The sequence below is a fragment of the Scardinius erythrophthalmus genome, assembly GCF_964197995.2.
Source record: "Scardinius erythrophthalmus genome assembly, chromosome: 9".
Taxonomy (NCBI): Eukaryota; Metazoa; Chordata; class Actinopteri; order Cypriniformes; family Leuciscidae; genus Scardinius; species Scardinius erythrophthalmus.
The window spans coordinates 15,811,637-15,839,402 of NC_138229.1; the positions used below are offsets into that span (position 1 = coordinate 15,811,637).

General features: G+C 36.6%; 1 protein-coding gene across 1 annotated transcript in view; it reads left to right on the forward strand.

The window, feature by feature from the left end:
- Positions 1–405: 405 nt before the first annotated feature.
- The window catches only part of pappa2 (pappalysin 2), a 58,481-nt gene continuing 31,120 nt past the window's right edge, over positions 406–27,766 (forward strand). Inside the window, exons 1-8 of the mRNA XM_081374036.1 lie at positions 406–2,192; positions 4,937–5,996; positions 15,214–15,362; positions 18,397–18,690; positions 19,392–19,584; positions 20,141–20,262; positions 24,102–24,284; positions 25,637–25,940. Coding sequence (XP_081230162.1) covers positions 1,352–2,192; positions 4,937–5,996; positions 15,214–15,362; positions 18,397–18,690; positions 19,392–19,584; positions 20,141–20,262; positions 24,102–24,284; positions 25,637–25,940 — 3,146 coding nt within the window. The 5' untranslated portion in view covers positions 406–1,351. The remainder of the gene's footprint in view (positions 2,193–4,936; positions 5,997–15,213; positions 15,363–18,396; positions 18,691–19,391; positions 19,585–20,140; positions 20,263–24,101; positions 24,285–25,636; positions 25,941–27,766) is intronic.

Below are 27,766 nucleotides of genomic sequence, written 5' to 3' on the forward strand. Positions count from 1 at the left end.
CCTGACTATTTGCTGTTTTCCCCTCAGCATCTTTTAACCTTTCCTGTTACCTTCTCCATAAGAGAGTGTTCTAGAATTGGTCAGAGGTCCATCCCTGTTTTTCAGTGTTTACACATCCCTCACTTGTCTTTTCCTATTTCCTACATGTGCAGCGTTTCAGCCGTGCTTCACATGCCAGGCAGATGTGCTGTCTCTTGCATTACTTTACAGAAGTAGGTGTAGCAGCTAGATGTCAATGGCTCTGGGGGAGAAAGTGAGAGTATACAGCATGCATGCGGGGCTGGGTTGGACCTGGGTGAAGTTTTCTCTCCTAATGGTTGGGTAAGGGGCTGGGTTTGTGATGTCAGGCTGCAGGAAACAGATAAAACGTTTAGCGCGTTAGTTTGATCTGATGTGGAGATGTGGAGAGCGCATGCAGCGGGACTCAGCCTAGGAATATAAACACACACGGAGCGCAAGAGGAGTCTGCGCACCATCTCAAGGTGATCCAAAGAGCCGTTTTCACTTGGAACAGCATGACAAAAAAACAAATCTCCATTCAGTACCTTCACATTATTGGATTTTGATCCATATTTGTGAGAAAAATAAATAAATTTTTTTAAGCTTACTTTTACAGCTCCCTGATATCTGAAACACTCCTCTGTTAGATAAACATCGACTTTTTTTGTTTTTATTTGAACATTTTGGCGGTTTATTCGGGGGAAGAAGTGTGACCGCGAGCATTTGGACGCGACCAATTGCGCACCGGTGAAAGGTGGCAACCTCACATAACCTTTTTTCCAGCGTGACATCTCTTCAAACAACCTTACACTGTACAGACAGCAAGCTATGTAAGTCTGCAATCAAACGCGATTTTAACGCTTTAATTCGACCACAATGAGGATACATTATTGCGCGCGTAAATGAACTACAAGTGAATGACAACTAGACCTTTGCGCTGTCAGAGCGCGCTACAGAGACAGGTTTGAGGAGATCCATTAGACACGAGATGTTATTTGTTTGGAGATAAGCACTAAAAAGGGAGGGAGAAAAGACTTAAAGTAGACAGTTTGGTGTCAGTTAGGGTACTCGTTATTAGCGACATCCAGTTGCAGACAGAGGAACAGACTATCTACCTTAATGCACTGACAATTTAGACTTCCCTTGTTATCATTTCTTTTCAAACAATAAAAAACTTTCATTAACACACCTATCTTAACTTAAACACAGTACATGCTATCGTTGATGAGAAAAAAAGGCAGCCAAAACAATTAAAGCGATTTAAATATTAGGCTATCTCCCTTCCCAAGTGCAATTCAAACCAATCAAACAGATGTCCATGCTTTGAAAGCTGCACTATCTCCTCAATAAAATGACGTTTTTTAGACTACTGGCTATTCTTCTCGCAGTATTTTACACATGGCTGCTGAACAGCGCTCAGTCAGATCATATCCAGAAGTATAAGCGGACACTTGCACAGAGAGCGGACCGAGCGCTGGCTGGAGAGCAGTGCGGTTCTATCAGCCGCAAGCGGCCGCCGCGCTCCACTGCGCAACAGTTCCCCCTAGTGGGCGTGATCGGAAAGTACGCTCGCCTGATAGACTTGCACTTATGGAAAACTCAAACGGCGAGGTCATGTTCAGGTGAGTGCAGCTCTAGTGACACAAATGCGGTTGAATTAACTAACTGGGATAGTAATGAGAAGGGAAAATATTATGATCTACAAGAAGAGACTTTCATATTGAAGAAAGAAGGCAAACAATCACGGGGGGCCACTGCGCCTGGATCTACTAAGTCACACAAACCCTTTAAATCCATATCAAAAGGACACCCTTTACAGGCAGAACTGGGTGGTGATCTGATAGACAGCTTGTCCTCACCAAGTAGGGTTGCACGGAGCCTTCCAGAGTTCAACAAAGAAGAAGATGCCCCAAATGATACACAGGACACCAAAATCCACCATATCGCCAACTCTAAAGATAGTGATGAGTACTCTGGGGAGCAAGAAGGGCTGCAGAGCGCTGCTGGGGAGCCGTGGAGGGCCGATGTACGAGATGTGCCTGCAAAGTGGATGACAGCTGTGTATTTCAGAGGTCAGGTGGAGCAACTAAAGGTGAACCCTGCATTTGGCATAGAACTTCCTCGTTCCAGCTTCACTTTAGAGCTGTGGGTCAAGCCGGAAGGGGGCCAGAATAATCCTGCCATCATCGCAGGTGGGTGTTCATTCATACATCATTCTCATATTCTTAAATCACTCTTTTCATGTTGGAAGCAGGGATACAGGTTTTTTTTTTTTTTTTTGGTCCTCAAAATTGTTTTTCTAGGAATTGGAATTGTCAGGCTATTACTTAAAGCAGTAGTTATTACTTGAAGGATACATAATTCACAATTAGCAACTGTCTAATCAGAATAAATTCTGCTGTAAGGCATACAGCCATGCAGACCAAATTGATTATGGGAAGTCAGATTCATTCCTCGAACTCCAATCATTTCATCAAGTGCACCAAATGGTGTGCGGTAGAATCTGTGTTGTGTCACAGCTTTGACACATTGTTGTTTCATTTAAGAGGCCTTTGTTTGAGGATATCAGCTGACAAGCAGATGAAAGGAGAATGGGGAAATGAGGTGCAAACGATGAGTAGTGCTGGGGCGGAGTGTAAGAGGGACAAGTGGCCACCACCTGCTCAGCGTGTCCTGTCTGCTGTATTTAATCACGTTTTGTGCATACTGTATGACACGTTGCATTTCCAAGATTTGATTCATATGCAGCATGGTCTGGACACCATACTCACATTGACAGCTACCTTCCATCCAGCTCAATAGTTTGGCATATTTAAAACATTTCATTTGCTGCAGAAAGTAGGTGGTTTTTCATATGCAAAGCTGATTGCCTGTTAATGCTTTGTAATTTAAGTATATCATTTATTTTTCTTTTATACTACGGGGCTGCTGAATGCTTGAATCTGATTGGTTGATGAACATAAGGCGTGCAATTATTTTCAGGAAAACGCACAGCTAAAGTTGTTCCAGGCAGGTCTTGACCGCATTACATGTCCATATCACTCCGCCAAATTATTTCGGTTATTTCAAAGGTCCTTACAGCCTACAACAGCAAAAGAACCAACACCCACAACGACACTGATAAATAAATGATAGTGAAATAATAGTGAACAATAGGATAAAAAAAAATTATTTCCATGTTTTTTGCCAAAAAATTACATTTTATTATGTACTGACAGCACATACTCTCTTTCTCCCGCTCTCTCGGACACACACTCGCACAGAAACGAATTGTCAGCTCTGATCTGTCGATTTTATCTGTAAAATAGTTTAGCAACTTAAAGCTACATGACATTTCTCACTAGCAAGGTTATAACTGCGCTGTTCTTGAAGCAGATAAACTTACAGTTTTGCTATTAGTTAAGACGCTGCTGCTGAACTCTGTTGAGAGACGCAGGTTTAGGTAATTCACACATACTTAATCTCTCTTAATTTCTTTAGAGGAACGTATTGTGCCTTCTCCTTGTTATAAGGCTTAGGGCAGCATTCCAGGTTTTCCTTAACTGTTATATGATGTATGGTTTTGACAGGCAACTGAGTTGACGTTCGATGCACATATTATGATTAAAAAAAAAAAAAAAAAAAAAAAGGTGTGGAACATCACAGAAGGTGCCGGATCCCTCAAAGGAGCTTTCATAATCAGGTAAATGGGCATTTTCGTATGGCTGCTGAGGAGGGTCAATGTGGAAATGATTATATCTGGAAGTGCTTCTGAGACTAGTTCCCAGTAAGAAGAACAAAGCGCAGAGTTCTGTGGTTGTAACCTGCACAAGGCTTTTCCTCTACCATGGATGCCAAAATACATGCTTTTAGGCAAAAAGGGGTGCAAAATATTATTCATCTGTTTCTAACACTGATGAGTCATCTATCAGACCTCAAAGAGAGCATTAGATATTCCATTTTAAAATTATCCGCCACTTGGATAAAATTAGTATTCCCCAATGACGTCAAATCTCACAAACCTCTTAAATAAATGAGGGTTTCTACCATCTTGCTATTGTTAAGATTGCATTATTTCACTTTGACATATTCGTCATCACTAAAATGATGTGAACATTCACTCTAGCTCCTTCTGAGGTCAATAGCTTTCTTTTAACAATCAGTGGACAAATCTATTGTTATAAAGCCAGTTTTAAAAAAAATCACTCACTCTGCCAAATGAGCGTTCAAAGGCTTTACTGGAAGTGGTCGTTTCAGCGCTAACTTTTCTTTCGCTAATAAGTGATACTATTCAAAAACATTCGCTTTTTCTCTGTCTCTCATAAACACTTATCATATTGAAGCCATCACTCATACAAGGTTACAAAAAAAAGTATTTCTTTAGCACACTTTGTCTCAAGCCAAACTCAGCACTCCGGGCCAGTCTGAGGTGGGAGACGGACACTATAAAAACAGGAAGATAAGAACCTGGGCTTTGAAAGTGTATAGTACGCCATCCAAGTGGATAGTACTCTGGAAAGGTTTGTCTTCAAATTCACGACTTCAGGGCTGGCTGATACACACAGAAATTAGCAGATGCTGTCATACGCGGGAGCTCCGCACACTCACACATCCAATGAATTAAATTTCAGTGTGGTCCACGTCCCTCAGGATATTTTGTTTAAAGCTGCCCATCTCTCGTTCCCCTGTTTGCAGGGAATAATACACCCGAGTGTGTGTGTGCTCGCATGTGCGTGTGTTGTTGGGAGGGTGAAGGGGTTCCCTGACCTCTCTCTGTCCTTCGACGGTAACATCTGTCTGCCAGATGTGACTGCTCCTTACGAAAGACAGCTGGGAATATCAGTGGATTTGTTGAATGGAAATGACTTAAACTCTTAAACTCTTCAGATAATTAAATGACAATTACTCTGTGCTTGATGAAGCTACATTTCTGTTCATTGACTTTTTTTCCTTCTAGGCGTGTTTGACAACTGCTCGTATCCCTTGAGCGAAAAAGGCTGGTCTGTCGGTATTCGAGCGGCAGATCCTACAGGAAGAAAAGATGGCAGGTTTTTCTTCTCCCTTCGCACGGATCGCGCTCTCAAATCCACCACCATTGTCGGACACCAGCGCTACCAGCCCAACAGCTGGACTCATGTGGTGGTCAGTTATGACGGCCACAAGATGGCGCTGTACGTAGACAACTCCAAGGTCAGCGAGAGCAGCGAACAGTCAGGTGACCTGTACAGCCCCTACATCAAGGCCTGTCGGTTGTTTCTGCTTGGCGGGGACCAGTCTGATCATAAGCACAGTTTCCGCGGGCATTTGGGAGGTGTCACGCTATGGGGTTATGCGCGTACTCACCAAGCACTTAAAGGTAACCAACCCCATGCAGAGAGACAATCTCCCCTCCTGTCCCAGTGGGCAGATTTCTCAGAGGTCGAGAATCAGTGGGCGCCCTACAAAGACCGTCACAACCCAGTCATCGTGGCTCTTCCCATCCCTGAAAGACAGCTTGTGTCTCCATTTCTGCCGCCTCGATGCGGCGTGACTGTGTGTGACAATGCCGACGTCGCCCTCAGTTATAACCAGCATTGGCAGCTGCATGCCGCGAAGCGCCTACGTTACCGCATCGTGAATATCTGTAAGGATGATGGCGCTGACCCAACAGTCTCTCTGCAGCAGATCCAGCTACAACACCAAGCCTTGGAAGACGCCTTCCGTCCTTATAATATCACTCTGGAACTCAGCATTCACAGCGTCTACAACTCTTCACTCCAACGGCGCTTCATCCTCAGCAACTGCCACATTGCAAATGTGGGGAACCGCCAATGTGATCCCGAGTGCGACCATCCCTTCACGGGCCACGATGGGGGTGACTGCTTGCGCATGGGGCCTTGCTACAACTGGAAGCGGAGAGATGGAGTCTGCAACCCAGAGTGCAACAGTATTTACTATGATTACGATGATGGTGATTGCTGTGACCCTGAGGTCACAAATGTCGCAAAGACCTGCTTTGATCCAGAGTCTCCTCAGAGGTAAGCTTGTGCTTCAGTATGGTTCCACTTTGGCAACTAACTTGAAACCAGGAATAATTTTAGTTGTATGTGCAAGAGGGTTCATGTTTTGGTCCTAATTCGAGGATTGCAAAATCTTTCTAGCATAAAACCCTCAGGATGATATTTAACTGACTGATACCCTATCATTACATCAACTATGTGCATTTATATATCCTCACTTTATATTCCTACCAAACTGCTTGAATTTAAGTGCAAGGCCTTAAAGGCCAAGACAAAATGTTTTTTTAGTTCAAGAAATTGAAAACAAATTATGTGCTTGTTAAATGTTCTCATAGCAGCATCAGGAAAAGGGAAACCAAAGTGTCTTATTGTGAAATAGTGTTCACTTTTTTCAAGATTGTCAGAGCATTTTGTATTACTCAACATGCAAAGCATACAAATCTGCCTTCTGGAATAGCTTTAAAAAGCATGCAAAACTTGGATGTAGAACTGAGCCAAAGTATACGCTTAATGTGGCTAAACAACAAAACCAGAGGTCTCGGCTCTATTCATTGTGAAAGGCAGGACAGTTTTGCTCCCGTACAGACTGTTTGATGGCTCGTCATAGAGTCTTTCATTTTTCTTGTGCTACAGATATAAAAGTAGATGTTCACAAAGTCGCACTATAGCGTAATCCTAAAAATGTGATTTATTAAGATCTTCTATCTATTCTATGCAAGCATAGAAAATAATTTTTTATACGTGTTTTAAACTTTTTAATACTTAAAATTAAGATTTTGAGCGCACCATTTAGAAGATTATTGGATATCATATATAATGTAAGATATATGGTAATAAATACATCATTTTAACTTCCTACCTTTAATAAGTGCAGACTGCACTTATTATATAAATGTTCACGTTTAATCATTTTCAGTCTGAATCTTGTTGCAGGATAAAGCTGCTATACATCAAAATTTCATATGCAGTCTGGGAAGTGTTGTTCTAGGTTCAGTGTGCATAGAGACCTAGTGTCTCAGCCTCCAGCTGTTGTCATTTTATGGTTGCTTGAGAACAAGCTTTCTTCAAGGTATGCCTTTCTGTTCCTGAAGGGTTCCTATAGAGATAAATAGGGTCCCAATGATACCATTGGATGGTGGTCTGAGATACACTCATTTGGTAGATTTGCCCTGGGACACTTTTAAAGAGGACATCAAGTTTATAGCCAAAATCCACGGGGAAAGAATTTTTTTTGGTTGGTGGATCATAAATCAGTTGAATGCCATCTCAACGCTGTTTCTACAAGGCTTAACTGGTTAGCATGATCTGTTAGATGGTGGTAGATGATGCAGCTACACACTCTGCAGACAAAAAAAGCATCTACTGTATCTTTCAGTCATTCAAAAGCAGTTGAGTAATCTGACTAAATAATATTATAATAAGTTATTATTATTATAATATTAAAGCTTGTTTGTGCCAGAGATTAAAAAATAAAAAAGGTAATTGCAACTTTTTATCAGAATTGCGTGATAAAAAAGTCGCAATTGCGAGTCATAAAGTCAGAATTGCTTGATACAAAGTCGTAATTGTGTGTTATAAAGTCAGAATTGTGAGATATAAAGTCGCAATTGCCAGTTATAAAGTCAGAATGATGTGATATAAAGTCGCAATTGTGTTATAAAGTCAGAATTGCATGATATAAAGTGGCAATTGCGTGTTATAAAGTCAGAATTGCATGATATAAAGTGGCAATTGCGTGTTATAAAGTCAGAATTGTGTGATATAAAATCACAATTGCGTGTTATAAAGTCAGAATTCTGTATAACTCAGAATTGCATGTTTATATCTTGCAATTCTGACTTTATAACACACAATTGGGAGATATAAAGTCAGAACTGCGAGAAATAAACTCACAATTGCGTGTTATAAAGTCAAAATTGTGAAATATAAACTAGCAATTCTGACTTTATAACACGCAATTGTAAGTTTATTTCTCGCAGTTCTGACTTTATATCTCCCAATTGCGTGTTATTACAGTTTTTCTCAGTCGCTTTGGTGCATTTCTCATAACACTATTTACATTTGCACAACAGTTAATGCAGTTCTCAAAACAATTAGTACAAACTGCAAAACCTAGTTGATAACCTGCAAAAGCGTGTCACTTGCTCAAAATGGATAGCTCATTCCTCAAAAGCAAGTATTCATGTCAATGAAAGTGTCAGTGTCATCAAAATGAAAAGTCCTGACACCATCGTTTATGAACAAGATAGTCAAATGGCTTTGTCATGTTTTCATTATGACAGTTTACTCTGTGAATGTTTTCCAATGATAAAAGTCAGATCTTGGTGACACTACCTGAAAATGCTCAATACAGCACTAAATACTATTTGCACAGCCATTTGAAAAAATACAGTAAAATTACACATTACTGTATGTATGAGGTAACTGAGTACAAGACACTGAATATGTATGTTTCACATTTTTACTGCATATGCTCTTTGCAATTCTAATTTGTTCACAGCATTGTGCAAAAGAAAAAATACACCATTATTTTCAACAAACATAAACTCCCTTTGGGTAGAGCTGTGCACAACTGTACACAATATTGCAGTTGGCCTATATACTGTATTGGAACTGAACATACAACATACATAGGACTGTAATCATTCATGCACATCCAGACGTTCCTCTCTGTCTGGTCACATAATTTCATCTACATCCCAGCGAATATCATCTCTTGCTCAATTGCAAATTGTTCAATTTAGGAGACTTTTTCAGGATTTTTTTTTTATTTTTATTTTTTTAAATGACAGATTTTGACAACTAGTTCAACATTTTTGTATGTAATGACTCAAGCAATGAAATGAGGACTATTAGTTTTATATGGAATGACTATTCAGCATTCACAAGTATAGTTAATTTTGACTGACATGACATAAGCAAATGATAATGTTATAAAACAGCAGAGAGTTGTATGAAAGCAATTGATGCATGTCCAAAAGCATTTGCAATTTGTTGGAAGGAATGAGAAACTGCTACTATGATGTGCACAAATGACTAAATGTTGTGGAGGTTGAACTAACTGTTGTGCAAATGTAAATAGTGATGTGAGAAATGCACCAAAGCGACTGAGAAAAACTGTAAGTCAGAATTGCAAGAAACTCGCAATTGCAAGATTTTATTTCTCACAACTGCGAGTTTATATCTCGCAATTCTGACTTTATAACACGCAATTGCGACTTTATATCACGCAATTCTGACTTTATATCTTGCAATTCTGAGAAATATTTAAACTCGGAATTGTGAGATAAAAAGTCACAATTATCTTTAAAAATGTTTTATTCTGTGGAGGAAACAAGTTTTCATATTCTAATAATAAGCAACATACCATTTAAAAGTTTGGAGTCAGTAAGGTTTTTTTTTTTTTTTTTTTTTTAAAGAAATTAATATCAACCATTACTCTAGTCTTGTCCTTGCTGAATAAATGTATTAATTCAGACTGGCCATTACAGAAATAAATAGAATTTCAAATTGTAATAATATTTCTCAATATTACTATTTTCGCTGTATTTTTGATTAAATAAATGGGCATAAGATTTATTTATTTTTTTAAATATACATAAAAAAAACCCAACGTACTAACCCCAAACTTTTGAACTGTATTGATTTATCGCTAATATTTCATTGTTGTAACCATTTCACAGTTTTGTTTTGAAAGGCTCTTACAAGTGTGAAATCCTTTCTCACAGATCAGGATAGTCTCTAGTGAAGGGCTTGGGACATTAACATGATGTAATTTTCCTTCGTTCCTGTGCCAGTCGAGCAACTGCCATTGAGATGAATAGGAATGCTAAAAGATTTCTTCAGGGAATTTAAGACCTCCTTAATACTATCTAAGCCAACATTGTGTAATGGTGGTGACCTGGAGTAGCATGCTGTCCTTGGCACTCCATATTCAAAAAGCAAAGGTTCATTCACTGGACTTATTTTCCTCTAAATATGATGTGTCAATAGGTAGAAATGCTGATAGCCAATGGGACCGTATTAGCCCTTAGATAGGTCTTTCCTTACTATGCTGGAAGCGCGTATCGTTAAGGCAGCGGTCCAGAGTTTGCAGAGAATTAATGCAGGGATGACATTTTGATGGCAATTGTATAGCGTGCTTTTTATGTCGAGGTCTGGGATTTTAATGCTTTGCTGTGTGAGTTATAGCCCAGGTATCTGCTGCTGGGCAGTAAAGCTCGAGTACCTGCCAATGGCTGTCACTACTCAATTTTGTTGTTGAAGCAGAGAAAAACAGCACAGGGGAACCACCAGGTGCTTTTTGGCAAGCTCCAGAAATGGACCGAGAAGAAAGCAAAGACATTTTAGTTCAGACATTTAAGCCAATAGAACTGAACTACCTGATATCTCTTCTCTTTAGTAATTATCTTTGATAGATGTTTAGCAATTTTAGTGATTTATGATGTATTTATTTCTTTAGTCATTCTGCTGCAAGATATGTGGAATGGTGGTTTTGAAACTACCTGTTTCAATAAATGTTTTTTTCTTTCTTTTTTTCTTCTTTTTCTCTGTGTTATTCAAACGGATTGTGTCCACCTTTAAGGTGAAGTGTGTAGTTTTTTTTTCTTCCTTAAAATACTTTATTATATCCAAGTTTTGTGCACAGTAAACCTACTCCTCTGAAGTGTTAACCTCCGGAAACACTCAGAAAGTGTGAACAGCTGCTTTTAAACCTTTGCTTTGTCTGACACGTTGGAGGACATGAAAAATGGAGGGCGGGGCAAGGCGAAGGGGGCAGTATTTTTATTATTTTTGCTTTTCCATTAGTTCTGCTAATAGCACAGAAATTAGGGGAGACTGGGGTTTGTTGGCACAAGTCTCTGGTGAAATGAACATTAACCCAAGATCTTACATAATTTTCAATGTCAAAATATTTCATATATCGTGTTAAAGTATATGTTTTATAAAAATATGTTTTGGAAACTTAAACAATATAAAATGATTATAAAAGTACAATTATGTATATAGTACCATTTATAAAAGTTTGGGGTCAGTGAGATTTAAAAGTAAATAAAAAAATAAAAAAATAAAAAATAATATATCTATCTATCTATATATATATATATATATATATATATATATATATATATATATATATATATATATATATATATATATATATATATATTCAGCAAGTATTTTAATTATATTCATTAATAGTGACAATAAAGACTTTTCTAATGTTACAAAAATATATACATTTTAAATAAAAGCCGTTCTTTAGGTTTCCTCAAAAATATTAAGCGGCACAACTTTTCAAAATTGATAATGATAAATTTATTTTTCTCCAAATCCGCATATTAGAATGATTTCTGAAGGATCACATGACACTGAAGACTGGAGTAATGAAGCTGAAAATACAGCTTTACCATCACAGGAATAAACTTCATTTTAAAATATGTCAAAATAGAAAACAATTACTTTATTGTAATTATATTTGACAATATTACTGATTTCTATTTTTGATCAAATAAATGAAGCCTTGGTAAGCACAAGAGACTTTTTTCAAAAACTTTTGAAAGGTATATCTTCAGAATTATTCTTTATTTAATATTAATACTTTAATATTTTAAAATGATATTTATATTAATATTTATGCATGTGATCTATGCCCACATTTGTTTATTATAGAAACTTTTTTATATACAATATAACATTCAATCATTTAAAAGTTTGTTTTGACTGGAAAAAAATGGACGTGATTGGTCTGATTAGAGGACTGTGCTGACATTTTCATTTTCTGTTGTTTTTGTCATATTATGTTTGTTCCCTGAATAAGCATTTTTGTGGCATCAGTTGGTTTTGTGGTTACTATTAGATTCGCCTGTGCGAAAGCTTAGGGAAAAACGGACAACATGTTTTCTTTGTTTTTTTTGTTGTTTTTTTTGGTAATTGATTCGATTCATCTGTATATAAATATGTTCTTCCTTAAACATACTGAAAGGCTGGACTCACAGCTTACAGTTACCAGTTAACCACTAATCTCCAGGCATGGAGGAAGCATTTGTTTATGTGAGGCTTGAGTCTGAGTGTTGTTTGAAAAAATAAAATAAAATAAAATACTGATTTTTGAAGCCAGTAGAAATAATATTTGCTTTAGCCTCTCACACTGTAAAATGTGATTTGTTGCTTAAAACTACAAAAGTGATGTTCTGACTTGATTTAAATTGTTTGGTAATTTATTAAACCAGTATTATTTGTTGATAAATTACACACTTAACTTGACTCATTGTGACTTTGGATAACTGCAGTGAATTCTGTGTGCATTTTGTTTCCTCTTCTACGCAATTCGTCATCTTTCATCGAGGAATGTCAATTTAACGCATCAAGTCAATGCATCTAGCTTACAAACTTTTGTACTTTTTTAATAGCATTTTTGTCTTAACATCTGATAAGACAGTGTAGGAAGTAAATAGGACGCAGGCCAGACTTAAATCTGTGTCCTTGTGAGTACACAGTTTATATTTGATATGAGTTGTTGTGCCATGTCTCTTATACATATACTTTATTATTTAACCTCTCATAATCCTTTACCAACTTCCTCCTACTGTTGCTTCTTACTTATGTTTCTAGTAGATTTGTTTTTCAAATCCAATCTTTAGGACTGAGTGACCTTACTGCCATACTGCAGTTCAATGATTTCAGATCTGTCATTGTAATGACTTAAGTGTGAGCTAGACGGCTAGAGACATAAGAGAGTCGTTGTCATTTTGGGAAGGGAGGACAGAGAATTGGAAATTCTGCCCATGCTCATGTCTATCCCCCCTCTCCTTTCTTTCTCACCTCTTTCTAGTCACGTGATGTGAATGTTTAACCTGAACCCAGACCATACTCTTCGGGTTTGGAAGTTCAAGTCCATTTACTAACAGTTTTTATATATAGCCTATCACATTATCATAGATTCTGCCATATAAACCATTAAATATTTAGAGCACCATTTTTTTGCCACAAGATGCCACTGTTTTCGACACTCTTGATGCTTCGAATCTTTTCCCGAAACAATCAGAGAAAGGTTCAAAGATTTGGAAAAATCATAATTTTTTCTGTCCCTACTCAATATTGTATGCCTTTTTGCAAATGTTTCAATCAAGTTTAGCTGTTTTAGAGATTGTTTACTCATTTTGAGCCTGGTTTTTAACATTAACTATCTGTAATGTCATTTTTCGTGTGTGGAAAAAGTGCCAATTAAACAAAACTAAAGTAGCCAATCAGATTTATTTTCACCCATTTGACGTTACAACGCACAAACACACACCTTTATTTATTCTCATTCTCTCTTGCTTTCTCAATATGTCATGAGTGTACACAGATAGATTAATAATCAATTAAAAAATAAATTAAATTACTTAGCGCCCTCTCATGGTACGCACAGTGCGTACAGCCGTGCAAGTGCCACTGATTTCCATGATGTTGAATATTTAGTCTAAGCATTCAAATGTAAGTCAGGAAGGTTTTAGAAAAACACTGAAATGCATATAAATTATAAATCACAGAATTTTAACTGCAAAAAAAATTGTTTTTCTTAATCTCAATCTTCTCCTAATCAGTATTTTTGTGCTTTAATGAATAAACAAGATAACATTTCTTGAGAAGATAAATTGCTAATAAAACCAATAACGTAATAATAAAACATAACACAACTTTTCAGAAAATGTATTTCAAATTACATTTATTTTTCTTACCCCTTTGGCAACTATTTTATTTCAGTATAAATATAACAAGTTTATGATTAAAAAAGAAAAACAAAATACTGATTAAGAACATGATTTTTTGCAAAGTGATTGTGACTAATAATAAATTAAAAAAGAGTAAATCACCTGTCATAATGTGCAACCTTCACTTTTGCTAAACGTGTTTTTTTCCAATATTCTGCATCTGATTGACTTTTCTATCAACAATGATTCACTGTACAAAAAATTATGGTCCAAAACATATTTGTAGCACTTATTTTCCAGATCACATTTGGAAAAGATTGTTCGCCTTTAAATCATGTGAAATATAAATAATTAAATCATTTGAATTATTTTGCTGAAATAGCCATATAGGAGAGATTTAGGCAACTGTAGCACTCAAAAAGAATGGCTCTGCCTTTGGTTGTTTAATAAAAAACGATGTCAGAAGTACGATGCTTTGTTTATTCTCGCATGGAACGGGTCCAAGAAACAGTAGGTGGTTCTGCTAATAGGCTCGACCCTTTGGAATGATCCAAAGGGCATTAAGAAACCGGACCTCTTCAAACCAACGGGCCAATGATATGAGGTGCTAAGGCTTAAGCAGCTATGAAAGCAAAAGAGAAAAATGACATGTGACATATTCCAAAGTAAAAATAAGTTAACATCACACATCAAAGCCCCTCTATGGCGATTCATCACAGCTGGGAGTAGAATGAAAAAGACGGTAGTCGTTTCATGCGGCATAACCAGTTCGAATAATTATAATCTCTAATCATTGTGACATAAAGTGATTTTTTAACGACTGTTGTTATTCAAACTGCTAATAAAAGTCAAGAGGCAAATTTAAAAACACGTACCGTGTATCACATCGTACCGCAGTAAATTTTATATTCGTTCTCTTTCAAATTCCAGTTGATTATTCTGATGGCATGTACCATAAGTAAAGGTGTCATTAAAATTTTTAAATTGTCAGTCCCTTTTAAATCTCGATTTGACAGTCTCAATCTTTCACAGAAAATGTGAATAACTTTGATATTTTAATAACTTTAAATAATAATCAATGTTTCAAAAATAATTTAATTCTGCGGTAAAGCAGATCTAAAAAAGACAGTGTCATTATTCGGCAGAAGTCAGTTCAAGACAATGTAGAGTTCGATAACTATGTATCAGTTATCAATTATAAAATTTGTTTTTGAGCAGCTCTGCAGAAAATGGTTGTGTCATCATCTTGCTCAAATGAGATCATGTTTGGTTCTCATCCAATAACGCCAGTGCAATCAAATCAATAATATTACTGAATATGAAGTGCCCCCATAAGCAAGCCAAAGTGCCCAAACTACATCAGGAGAGAGAAATGAAAAAAAAAAAAAAAACTTGGGAGAAGCCAGACTCGGTTGGGGTCCGGTTCTCCTTTGGCCAAGGTCTTTCATGTTGTTCATTTATGTTTATGACACTTCTCTTAAAAATAACTTATTTTCTATGCAAAGTGGTTTGACTGTGTGTCAATATCTCTGCTGCAGGGCTTATCTGAGCATAAAGGAACTGAAGGAGCTGCTTCATCTGAGCAGTTCAGACATGCTCAACGTGTTCTTTGCTAATAATTCAGCACGCGAGGAGCTTGCTGGAGTCGCCACCTGGCCATGGGCAAAAGAAGCCCTTACTCATCAAGGTAAGATGTCCACTCAAATGTAATGCAAGAGCTCATGAACATGACAAAATGAAGAGCCTAAGTCCAGTTTTATTAGAAATAAGGTTAAACAATTTTTTTTTTTAAAGCCCAAAACCCTAATGATGTGAACATGAAGATTTAATGATGAAAACATGACTTAACCATAAGCATAGACATGATTCAGCTAGACTAGAATGAACTAAAATGGACTACACCATTCTAGGTGTAGTCGATTGTACATCTAGACCAGGGGTTCTCATTCCTGCACAACCCTAATTCCAACACACCTGAACAAACTAATCAACGTCTTCAGGATTGCTAGAATGTTACAGGCCGGTGAGTTTTGACCAAGGTTGGAACCAACCTCTGCAGGAAAGAGTTGAGAATCCCTGATCTAGACTAGAATAAAAGACAAACTAATATTTCAAAATAAAAGACCAGGGACTTAACACAACAGATCTACCTCTTGGCCTCCATACCCAACTGGGTTCATTCTACCATGGACAATGTTAAGACCTCGGTTGTTTCCTATCGCTACATTCCCCAAAGCACATGTGGTTTTTTTGTACCTAATGCCATACATCTTGTTCATGACTTGCTTTTTTTCGATCGCCTTAAATCTTTTCTTTAAAGAAACACATTCTTGTCTCTTCCTCCTTGTTGTCTGTATTTGCTTTCACGAGATTAATGGGCCGTAATCTCAAGCATAAAACAAAACACTTGCAGCACGCATTGATTTCCCTGTAGATTGCCCCTTAATCATTAAGGCTGTCCACCGGGAGAGAAGAAAAGGAACTCGACAACAACCAAACAAAAACAACAGAAGGGTATTACCCTGTTGCCATCTCCATCCAACTGCCAGCTGATTTTATAGTACCCGTCGCTGTTGTGTTTTAGAGCTCATTAAAATGGTCTCGGTGAAGTCCAGCTCCTTTAAAAAGGAGATTTCTCTCAAGCAGGAAGGTTTCTTATGTAAGTCCCCCTCCCATTGGTTCAGGATCCATGATCAGACATTTTGGTTTTGGCTTTTTGGGTTATAGCTTTTGTTAATGAGATGATTTTGGCCTGTGTGTAGAATGTGAACTTTTAAACCGACATTAGCATGAGTAATTAGCACCAACCTGTTTTTATGAGCTTGAATTTGTCTACAGTCTGTTTCTAAAGTATAGATATGATAACACTTTACATTAGTGTTTAATTTGTAAACATTTAATTAATTTATTAGGTATCAAACAAATATTTTCACAGCATTTATTAATTCAGAGTAATGCTCCTTTGTTAATATATTATTGTTCATTTTTAATTATTTTTCATTCATAATTGATTAAGTGATTTTAATTCATAGAAGTTGTAGCCTAAATGTACAAATAAAAAGGTATAAGACCAAGATTAATAAATGCTGTAAAAACATTGTTTGTTGGTATGTGGCATATAAACTTATAGTAAAGTGTATGACAGGTGATTCGCATATTAATACAATTAATTTGATTTTATATTTTATTTATGTATTTTATATACAGTACCTTAAATATTTATTTTAATCCCCCAAATGTTATATTGGTATTCTATTATTATTTCATGATTATCTTGATTACTTGACTGGATACTTATTTGTCAAAAACTTGTGACCGTTAAATTGAATAATTGCACTATTATTTTCTTATTGTGGTAGTAGCCATGTAATAAACAGGATTGTCCCGACAGCCTGTTGTAATTACAAAATAAACCTCTTCAGGAAGGGGTCATTGGGGTCCTGATCACCCTGTCATGCTTTAAACAGAGCCACGGTTATTGTATCCCAATAACCATGGTAGGTCATGTTAAGAAGGAAAAATGAATTATGAAATGTTCATAAAAACGATTGACCAGAGTGTTGAGTAAAAATTTTTTAAAAAGTTAGTTTTGTTTTTTATTCATCTTGGATGAATAAAACAGATTCCAGAGGTGGTCTGAGACATGAAAGGTAGCATAAATTCATGAACGACTGACCACGCTGCTTTTAATCACTCAGAGATATGGCTCCATTCTTGCTATTCCCATAATCCACCTCTGCTTTTGATTTACTGTCTTTGGTGCAAGACAATTTTTGTCCACAAATGTTTCGGTGGACTTGCATGGAGGTTAAATGCGAGATTAGTTTCTCATAAATTAGGGGGCTCGGGTTTATGGTATGGGTTTGAGCAACAGCCTGCCCTGGTTTAATTCCACATAAATCATGAGCTTATTTGCGAGAGTACCTTGATGTCTATTGAGGAACAAGGTCAAACTACTGCTCTGAATGCTTTAAGTGAAATCAGACCATAGCATGAACTGCTGATCTTGTGGTATAACTGTAAACGATCTGTGTCTGTCAGACGTGTCTAGCCAAGCTCTGAACGTTTGGCTGAACTCCCATAAAACATGGATATTTCCTAAATAAAAAGGTCATTCTCTCTGATCTTGGATATTCGCTGTAAATGGTCTGTCTGTGGTGGAGCACAAATCTAGAAGAGAAAGCTTTTCTCAGGGCCACATAAACCAACCTCTGTTTTTAATTAGTAAACAAATTCCTTTTTTTTTTTTTTTTTTTTTGCTTTAAAACCTAATAAAATGTATAAAAGTGCTATATAACAAAAAATATGCAAATTATTCTCTCAATGTCATTTCATGTTTGCTCTTAAACAGCTGAACATCTGCATGGATTTTAAGCAGTTATAAATGTCACATTGTTTTAAGATATATATTACATTATTTGGATATAAAAACAGATGCCAATGTGGTACCATTCAGCAGGTGTTGGATCTTAAATACATTGTAATGTTCTGAAAGTGGTTAGAACATTCTACTGTTCTTTCTGGTAATCCTAGCTGCGGTGGTCCTGTTTACAGGTTAGATTACATAATGTTTTATGCAGAACAAGTCAGTTTGATATACTCACAGACTTCTGGCTTTGAGATTAAAGTTAAACTTTAGAATCTACACCTCAATGTTCTTTCAGGTTAAAGTTTATATTGTTTCATCAACTTCAGAGATGTCCATTTGTGTCATTTTTCAGGTGGAATGATTCTTAACCCCTCCTACTTTGGCACCAAAGGACACAACAACACCATGATCCATGAGATGGGTCATATTTTGGGACTGTACCATGTGTTTAAGGGTGTGAGTGAACGCGAGTCATGTGATGACCCCTGTCAAGAGACCACCGCATCCATGGAGACTGGAGATCTGTGTGCCGATACAGCGCCAACGCCAAAATCGAAAGCTTGTCACGACCCTGATCCAGTCAATGACACTTGTGGCCTTACCCAGTACAAAAACACACCGTACAACAACTACATGAGTTACACAGGTAGTCCCGATCAGTTTTCTGCTTCTGTTTGCCCAACAAGAAGAACCAGTTTCACTTTAAAAATATTGATGTTAGTGTTTTACTTAAGTTATACATGTTCGTAGTGTATATACACGTTCAAAAGTTTGGTATCAGTACGAAAAAATAAATAAAAAAGTTCAACAGGGCTGCATTTATTTGATCAAAAATACAGTCAAAAACGATAATATTGTGAAATATTATTCTAATTTAATTAAAAAAAAAATCTATTTAATTATAATTTGTAATGTAAATTATTCTGGTGATGGCAAAAGCTGAATTTTCAGCATCATTACTCCGGTCTTCAGTGTCACATTGTTCTTCTGATTTGCTGTTCAAGAAACATTTCTTACATTCATTATTCAGCACAACCATTTTCAACTGATGTAGTTTAGTGCTGATTAATGAAATGTTTTTTTTTTTTTTCATGATTTTTTGATTAATAGAAAGTTTGAAGACAAGTAGAAGTAGAAGTAAAAATCTTTTTAACACCATAAATGTCTTTCCTGTAATTTTTAAACAATTGAATGCATCTTTGCTGAATAAAAGGAGCAATTTCCCAAACATTTGAACAGTAGTGTATACATGAGGATCAAACATAATTTGATTTTTCTTAATTAATTATCAAATTAATGTGAATAAAACAATGGAAAAATTCAAATGTGAAAGTTTTTTTTTTACAGATGATGACTGTACAAACCATTTTACACCCAATCAAGTAGCTCGAATGCACTGCTATATTGATTTGGTCTACAAAGCCTGGGTCCAAGGCAGAAAGCCCACCCCTGTTCCTCTTGCACCAGTGGTTATTGGTCAAGAATCAGATTCTGTCTCAATTCATTGGCCGTATCCAATCAGTGGGCCACTTGTCCACAGGTAAAGTAAGGCGTGCACATATAGCAAATAACATGCATTCATGTTACATTATTTTTTGGATTCTCAAAGGTTTTTTGTTTACTAACAGCCAGCAATGCAGTTTAACCAGATGTTATATGCTGCAATTCCGCAGCTACTTCAACTTCAACTTTCATTCTATTAAGTGAAAACACATGGAAATAGATGGATATACACTTGCTTTTGTAATGTTTTGTATGTGATTGCATTGCTATCCCAAATGTGTTTTGGAGGCCTTTAAAACTTTTTTTTTTCATCATCAGATAGCTAAATAAAAGCACATAAAGTGATTCATGGCACTACAAAGCAGGGCAAAAATAATATTTTGCGCACCCCTTTTTATATATATATATATATATATATATATATATATATATATATATATATACAGTACATATATATATATATATATATACAGTATATATATATATATATATATATATATATATATATATATATATATATATATATATACAGTATATATCACTGACTTTATATTTCATCCACTGTTTAAAAGATATTCTCTGTGGCTGTGTAGGGAGGGTGACATAAACTGCCATCTCTGTGATGAGAACGGAGCGCTCCATCAGTACGCCCATGAGGCCACTTCTCCTCACGCCTGTGATTCCACTGGATACTGGACACCAGAGGAAGCAGTGGGTTAGTACTCTGTCATTCTTTATTATAATACTAGATACTTTAGTGCTTATGCAAAATACAGGCAAGCTGAATGATACAAACAGTAGAAAAAAAGTCCCATTGCTGTTGGACTGTATATCAGCACCCTTGAAATGCTGTTCAGGCGATCAAATTAGCAGACTGGAACTGCTGTATTATAGCATTATATCAGGATACTACAAAGTTCTTCCACAAGCATATGTCATGAATTGTAAGATGGTGAGCGCATGACTGAATGCTGTCTCTGACATAAATGCTGTTGGACGTGTGCTTGATCCTCAACACACCACTGAATATGTCACGAATGATCGTCAATGTTAAAAGCAATACCTGCACTTTGATTAATGAGGATAGAGAGAATTTAGCCCTGGCTTCTTTCTCTGAGCTTGTGCATTCACATTCAGGTGGATCGTTCAGTCTCATGCAGGCCAGGTGCGTGCGAGTCTGGAAAAATTTAGGGAATAAATCATTAAATCATAATTGCCAGGATAAAGAACACTCTTTTTGCCATCAATGAATAAAAAAAGACCCTTGGCACAGCATCAAGTTTTGGTAATATTGGGTGGCGTCCAGAAGCGGCCCGTCATAAAAAGCGATGTGTATCCTGTGCAGCTTTTCAACTTCATTCCTCACCTAACAGATGTTACTGATTATTCTAATCAGAAATCTCTTAGCATCTGGTCTGCCCACTCACTGACGTGTCACGGATAAGATTGTGCTTTGAAAAGTCCACCCAAAATGTGGAAATGCTCCCCTGGTATGTAGTCGTTTTCATAAAGCACAGTATCATGAGAGAGGTCAAACATAAAATCGTCCAGTTAGGTGGTAGTGGAGAGTGATTTTTGGCCCAGAGACTTGTTTTGAGAAACAGATTGATGAGAAATGAAGCCTTAAATCTGAAAATAAAAATATATATCTCTAAGAAAACAATATCTTTGTGATATTAATGATGAATGATATTTACTACCATTGGTTCAGGTCTGTAATAAATTACGGTAACCTATTGTTTTTGGTTTATTTTTAAAAAACATGATGAAGTGCATGATGACTACCTAATGTGAATTATTTTGTCGGTCAGTTAATCACGTCAGAAAGACTTTAAGAGCAATGTGACGCTGTTTGTGTGGTATGAAATAATGCTTATGGTAATACCACGGTCAATCATTTGATTAGCGCAGGCCAATTCAATACCAACAAATCATACTTGGATCTCAGATCTCACATCTTGTGATACTGGCCCCTGCTTACCTGTACTGTAGCCTCTGTATGTACCACAAGGCAGCTTTTTAAGAAATAAGGGTTGAGTCAGAGCGAACAGAGACCTGGTTAAGGTTGCTGAAAGAAGGAAGGATGACATGCTCACAGATCTTGCCGCATTGCTTCTCCCTGCGGTAGCATTACACCACATCTGATACAGTCATTAATTCTACTGTGTGTGGAGGCCCTCGCTCTGTTTATCTGACCAATTGAGTTTTATGGTTTGCCTCGGCCTGCTGCTGTTTACCCTGTACACATCCACACATGTGAGGCCACGCTGGGTGCAAAGGAGCGCTCTGTGACTCAAAGCTTCTGCCTGTCTATCTGTCTCTCTCTTGACCGGGAGAGCAGTTTAATCGATCATTGTAAAAACTTTTGGAGGCAGGGAGTTCACATGGCCTGATAGTAACATTTGTGCTCTTTCATACAAGCATATAACCTGACATGTGATGTAGTCAAGCATGCTTTTACCTTTCAGCCATTTTTTAAACCTTTGATTTTTACTAATTTTGACCTATTTTACTATGCTTTCTGGTGTGGACTTTCGGTTTTACCTAATAAAGTTTAACATTTATTAATTTATTTATAAAGAGCTGATTATACTACCATTCAAATGTTTAGGTTCAGTAAGTTTTTTATAAAAGAAATTATTCAGCAAGGGTGTCATTGAAGGGTGTCAATACATCGATAACGTTACAAAAGATTTCTATTTCAAATAAATGCTGTTCTTTTGAACATTGTATTCATCAAAGAATCCAGAAATATTATCATTGTTTCCAAAAAAATATTAATCAGCACAACTGTTTTCAACATTGATAATAATAAGAAATGTCTCTTGGACAACTAATCTGCATATTTAGAATCTTTTCTGAAGGATCATGTGACACTGAAGACTGGTGTAATGATGCTGAAAATTCAGCTTTTGCCATCACCAGAATAATTTACATTACAAATTATAATTAAATAGAATTTTTTTTTAAATTAAATTATAATAATATTTCACAATATTATTGTTTTTTGACTGTATTTTGATCAAATAAATGCAGCCCTGTTGAACTTTATTTATTTTTCGTGTAATGATGCTGAAAATTCAGCTTTGCCATCAGAGGAATAAATTGCATTATAAAATATGATAAAGCAGAAATTGTCATAATATTTCACAATTTTACTGTTTTGACTGTATTTTTGATCAAATATATGCAGCCTTGGTGAGCAACAGCTAGTTTGTGTGCTGCTGGGCATCCCTGTGTGTGTAATAAGCAGAGTGTACGCGCGTTGTGGACCCGCCTATAGTTGCACATTACTAACGCGCTCTTTAAATAACAAAAAAAAATATTGCAGTCTATTTCAGTTGCCTCAAAATAGCAACGCGCCAACATTGTGCCCGAACACACCTTGTTTTCAGACCAGCACGCCCATGGGCGCACAAATGCATTTGCTATTAAACAACGTGGTGCAGGACGTGAAAATGATAACTGTGTCAGGCTGAAACTAGCAAAAAACACTTTGCGCCGGGTGTATGATAGGGCTCTATATGCGTTAAACTTATTTTTTGCCTCTAACTCTCTAAAATTGTGAAATTTACTAGCCATTGGCTAATTAAAGACATTTTTTAGTCGCCTAGTGTGAAATATAGTTGCATATGCGAATGATTTACTTGCATTGTAGAAGGTTGGTGAGTGGACATTAACAAATCTTTGAAAAACATACAAAAATCTTACCGACCCCAAACTTTTGAATGATAGGGTAGGTTCCTGGATCACAGTTGTGGTGCGATGCTGCACATTCCCAGAAAACTGTGCCAGATTGCAGTAGTTTACTGCATTCACCATATCTGAACACTGACATACAGTATGAACCACGGTGGCATTGATCGTGTGTGCATTAAAAGTCGCTATCAGTGGGCACAGTAAAGTCCCCAAATGTGTTTTTGTGAGTGCTGCCCCAGGGCTCCTGGGATTACTTTCCCCTTTCTTGCTTCTGTTCTTCATGCCACCGAGGACATTAACTGTCTTGTCTGTCCCAATTAAGGAGCCAATCTGTCTCCTTTGCCAAGTTGCACCTGGGTCTTACGGTCGATTGAGGTCTGGGGAAATGTGCTTCACATCCATTGCCAAGACATGTGGTTTTTCCCAGACACTCTCTCTCTGTTTTCTCTTTCACTTGGTTTCTTCCTCTTTGCCTCCCATCCTGTCTTTTTGTGAAAATTGTCATAACAAGATGGAAGATTCAAGAGATTAAATGGTTGTTCATAATAAACACACAGAATTGCTAGGTTCCAAAACCTAGTGAACTGCCTATGGAGGCAGCATTTAAGTGTGCATGTAAGTGCACTGTGCAAAGCAGTTTTTTGCTGCTAACTATTTTACTATTTTGCTAAGTTTTTGAATGCATTGCTATGGAAATGCTGTTTTAGGGCTAATATGCCAGTTTTATTGCAATGAATTATCTCATCCTTCCAGGTATATGTCCCATTTGCCCAAAATATCCTTAACTTTTGATGGCAAATTAGAGCATTTTCTTTTTTGCTTTGGATGAGGTTTGCATATGTGTTTTTTTTGCAGGGGCCCCTGATGTGTACCAGCCATGTGAGCCCAGCATGCATGCCTGGAGTCCTGAAGTCAACCTGTATGAGCCCAACATGACCACGCCATGCCCCCAGACTGAGGGTTGCGTGTTGGAATTGCACTTCCTTCATCCGGTTGTCCCTGACAGCTTGACCGTCTGGATCACCTACACCTCAGCCAGTTAGTACTGTCTGAACATATAAAACACCTGACATTATGGACATATACAGTAGGGTATAACGGGGCTCAAGGCGCACCGGGGTAAAAGGGGCCTTTGATTTTTTTTTCCTCCAAACCACTAGATGGCACAAAAACTTGCCGCAGCACTTTCCAAAACGTCCACTTTTCAAGATGCACGTGGATTTTTGGCTGATTCTTGATGCATTCGCGGGCAAAAGCACAAAGTTGATTCTGTGCTACTTTAAATCTAATATTTGATGGTTTTTAGATTTAAGATATAATCATCTAAAATGACTGAATATATTTTGAGACCAAGGTCTTCTTAATGATTTTCAGTTTTCTTCAAGCTAACTGTAACAGCAACAGTTTTTCAATAACAGAAGAATATGTAAAAGTATGGTATTTTTGGGGTAAAAGATGCCCCTGCTGTTTGGGCTAAAGGCACAATTATTAACATGATAATAAAAAGCTAGCTGACTTTTCCATTTGTTGACATGCCATGGTTAGATTCAGATGGCAAATATCATATATTAAGTTGGGTGTATAAAAATGAATTATTTTTAAACAGAAAACAGTACAAACTTTGCTAAAGTGGTTATTTTGAACAAGTATTAACTTAGACATTATTAAAACCATATATTTTTAGCTAAAGTATTTATATTACTAATTTGTGCCTATTTTGCCCCATGCTTGTGAGCCTTTTATCGCGTGTGCTAAAAAGCCCACCTTGCCGCCTCATATATATATATATATTTCTGCAATCATACACTGGGAGCAGTGAAAAGCACAATTTTCTTAATGTGTGCCTTTAACCCCGTTGTACCCTATTGTTTGGGGTCAGTAAGATTTTTATTTTTTGGAAAGAAATCAATACTTTTATTCCGATCAATAACCAATTCTACTTCGAAGTGTCAGTTCTATGTTTACATTGGTACAAAACATTTTCTAAAAAATTGTTAAAATCTATTTCAAGTAAAATTTCTATTTCAAGTAAATGTTGTTCTTTTGAAATTTCTATTCATCATCCTAGATCCTATTTTTCCCTTCACAAAAATAGCAACACAACTGTTTTTAACATTTATAGTACTGAGAAATGTTTCTTGTGATTTCTGAAGGATCATGTGACAGTGAAGACTGGAGTAATGGCTACTGAAAATTCAGCTTTGCCATCACAGGAATAAATTGGGAATTTAAAATATATTAATAATTTCACTGTATTTTTGATCAAATGAATGTTGAGCACAGGAAACTTCTTTCAAAAATAGAAGAACAAAAAAATCTTACTGCCTCCAAACTTCTGACCAGCTGTGTATTAATGGTTTATTTGAATCCAATCCTCTGTTTTTCCACAGATCAAAAATCAATTGCTAATATTATGTTCATAATGGAGAACGACGATTCGGTCAACACAGGTCCCCAGCATGCTTTCTGTGATATCCCTTTGACACTCCATTTACACACTAGTAAGAAGGTCAAGGCCATTAAAATCTCCACCTTTGACAAGAAGCTTGAGATTGATGCTGTTTTGCTGACCTCGCGACCCCAAAATCCCCTGTGTTCTGGATGCCATCCCCTTCTCTACAGAGTGCTCAGAGAGCCACCAATCAGAGAGGACCGGAGTCCCGTCACCGTCAGACAGCCCACGTACACTGACAGGTAGGAACGTGTGACTGTGTGATTTATGATAGCACTTTATTTTGTTTGTACACACTATTATAAAGTAAAGACTATATTTTGAAATATTTATTTGAAATTGGTGAGCCATTAGTAATACTGTCAAGCTTTTTCAAATTATGTTTTTATTGTGTTTCTGGTTGATTTACAGTATTTCTGGGAGTATTATTTTTAAGTGTGGCTTAAGTATAAATGCTGATCATGTTGCATTTCTAAAACTGTCATCGAATTGTATCTTCAGTGTATCACTGTTTAAGTATTGTTCAACCATTTTCGAAGCGACTCAAAAAAATCATTAGCCATTTCATTAGCCAGTCAAGTATCAATGCATAGCCAATTTCTGTTCTGTTCCTGTCACAGTTTATTATGCTTGTTCCAATAGAAATTCATCAACTGGGAACTGGATTGTTGTTCAAGTACTTGCAATAGGTCAAAATGTCTAGAGATTAATCATGTGGATCAGAGAATGTAACATATCCAGAAAAGTTTCCTCCACAAGTCCTGTAAGCTCCGAAAGATGCAAACTCTACTGGGAATTGAGCTATGTGGATAGGGAAAGGAAAGAAAGACAGATTGTAACAGAGAGAGAGAGAGAGAGAGAGAGAGAGAGAGAGAGAGAGAGAGAGAGAGAGAGAGAGAGAGAGAGAGAGAGAGAGAGAGAGAGAGAGAGAGAGAGAGAGAGAGAGAGAGAGAGAGAGAGAGAGAGAGAGAGAGAGAGAGAGAGAGAGAGAGAGAGAGAGAGAGAGAGAGAGAGAGAGAGAGAGAGAGAGAGAGATAGATAGATATGGGTACAATGAGAATGGTACAATGAAACCCTAGAATATAAACCAAATGTGACCGCTTTACCCGTAGAAACAGTAAACACCCATGGCCAGGGCCGGTTCTAGACATTTGGAGGCCCTAGGCAAAATTCATGTTGGAGGCCCCCCACCCCCAATAAAAAACACTTGAAACAAATATGATTCCTAACCTTTTTATTTATACAACATTTAATTTTAAATTTAGTATATTTTTACTTACACAGTACACAAGTTTGGACAAATGACTATTTTTAATGTTTTTGAAAGAAGTCTCTTATGCTCATCAAGCCTGGATTTATTTGATCAAAAATACAGAAAAATAATATAGTGAAATATTATTACAATTTAAAATAATGGTTTTCTATTTTACTTTAAAATATATTTCTGTGATGCAAAGCTGAATTTAGTGTCACGTGATCCTTCAGAAAACTTTATAATATTCTGATTTATTATCAAATGTTAGAAATGGTGCTTAATATTTATTTTATAACATGTGATACTTTTTTTCAGGATTTTTTGATTATTAAAAAGTTGTTTTAAAAAAGTCTTCACTATCACTTTTATATATTTAACACATCCTTGCTGAATATTCCTGTTTTTCTGTATTTTTGATCCAATAAATGCAGGCTTGAAGAGCATAATAGGAAACTTCTTTCAGAAACATTAAAAATAGTAATGGGTCCAGACTTTTTACTGGTAGCCTACTACATCAAACTTTATCTAAGGTAATCTCTTTTTTGTTTAATGAAGATGTTATTGTTCTTCTTGTTATTTTGCTGTTTTATTCAGTTTATTCACAGTTCCAGAATAGCACTTCAGTAGATGAACATGAACGTGCTTTTATAAATGTTTTCATAGCTACGTTATGGGCAGGATGTTTCCCTCCCATTTAATCAATATTGACTGCAGATATTGTCATATTATTAATATCAGTAATATGATATTATGTATTGCATTGCTACCTTAAATATGCTATACACAAATCAAGTGGAAGAGAAAGATACGATC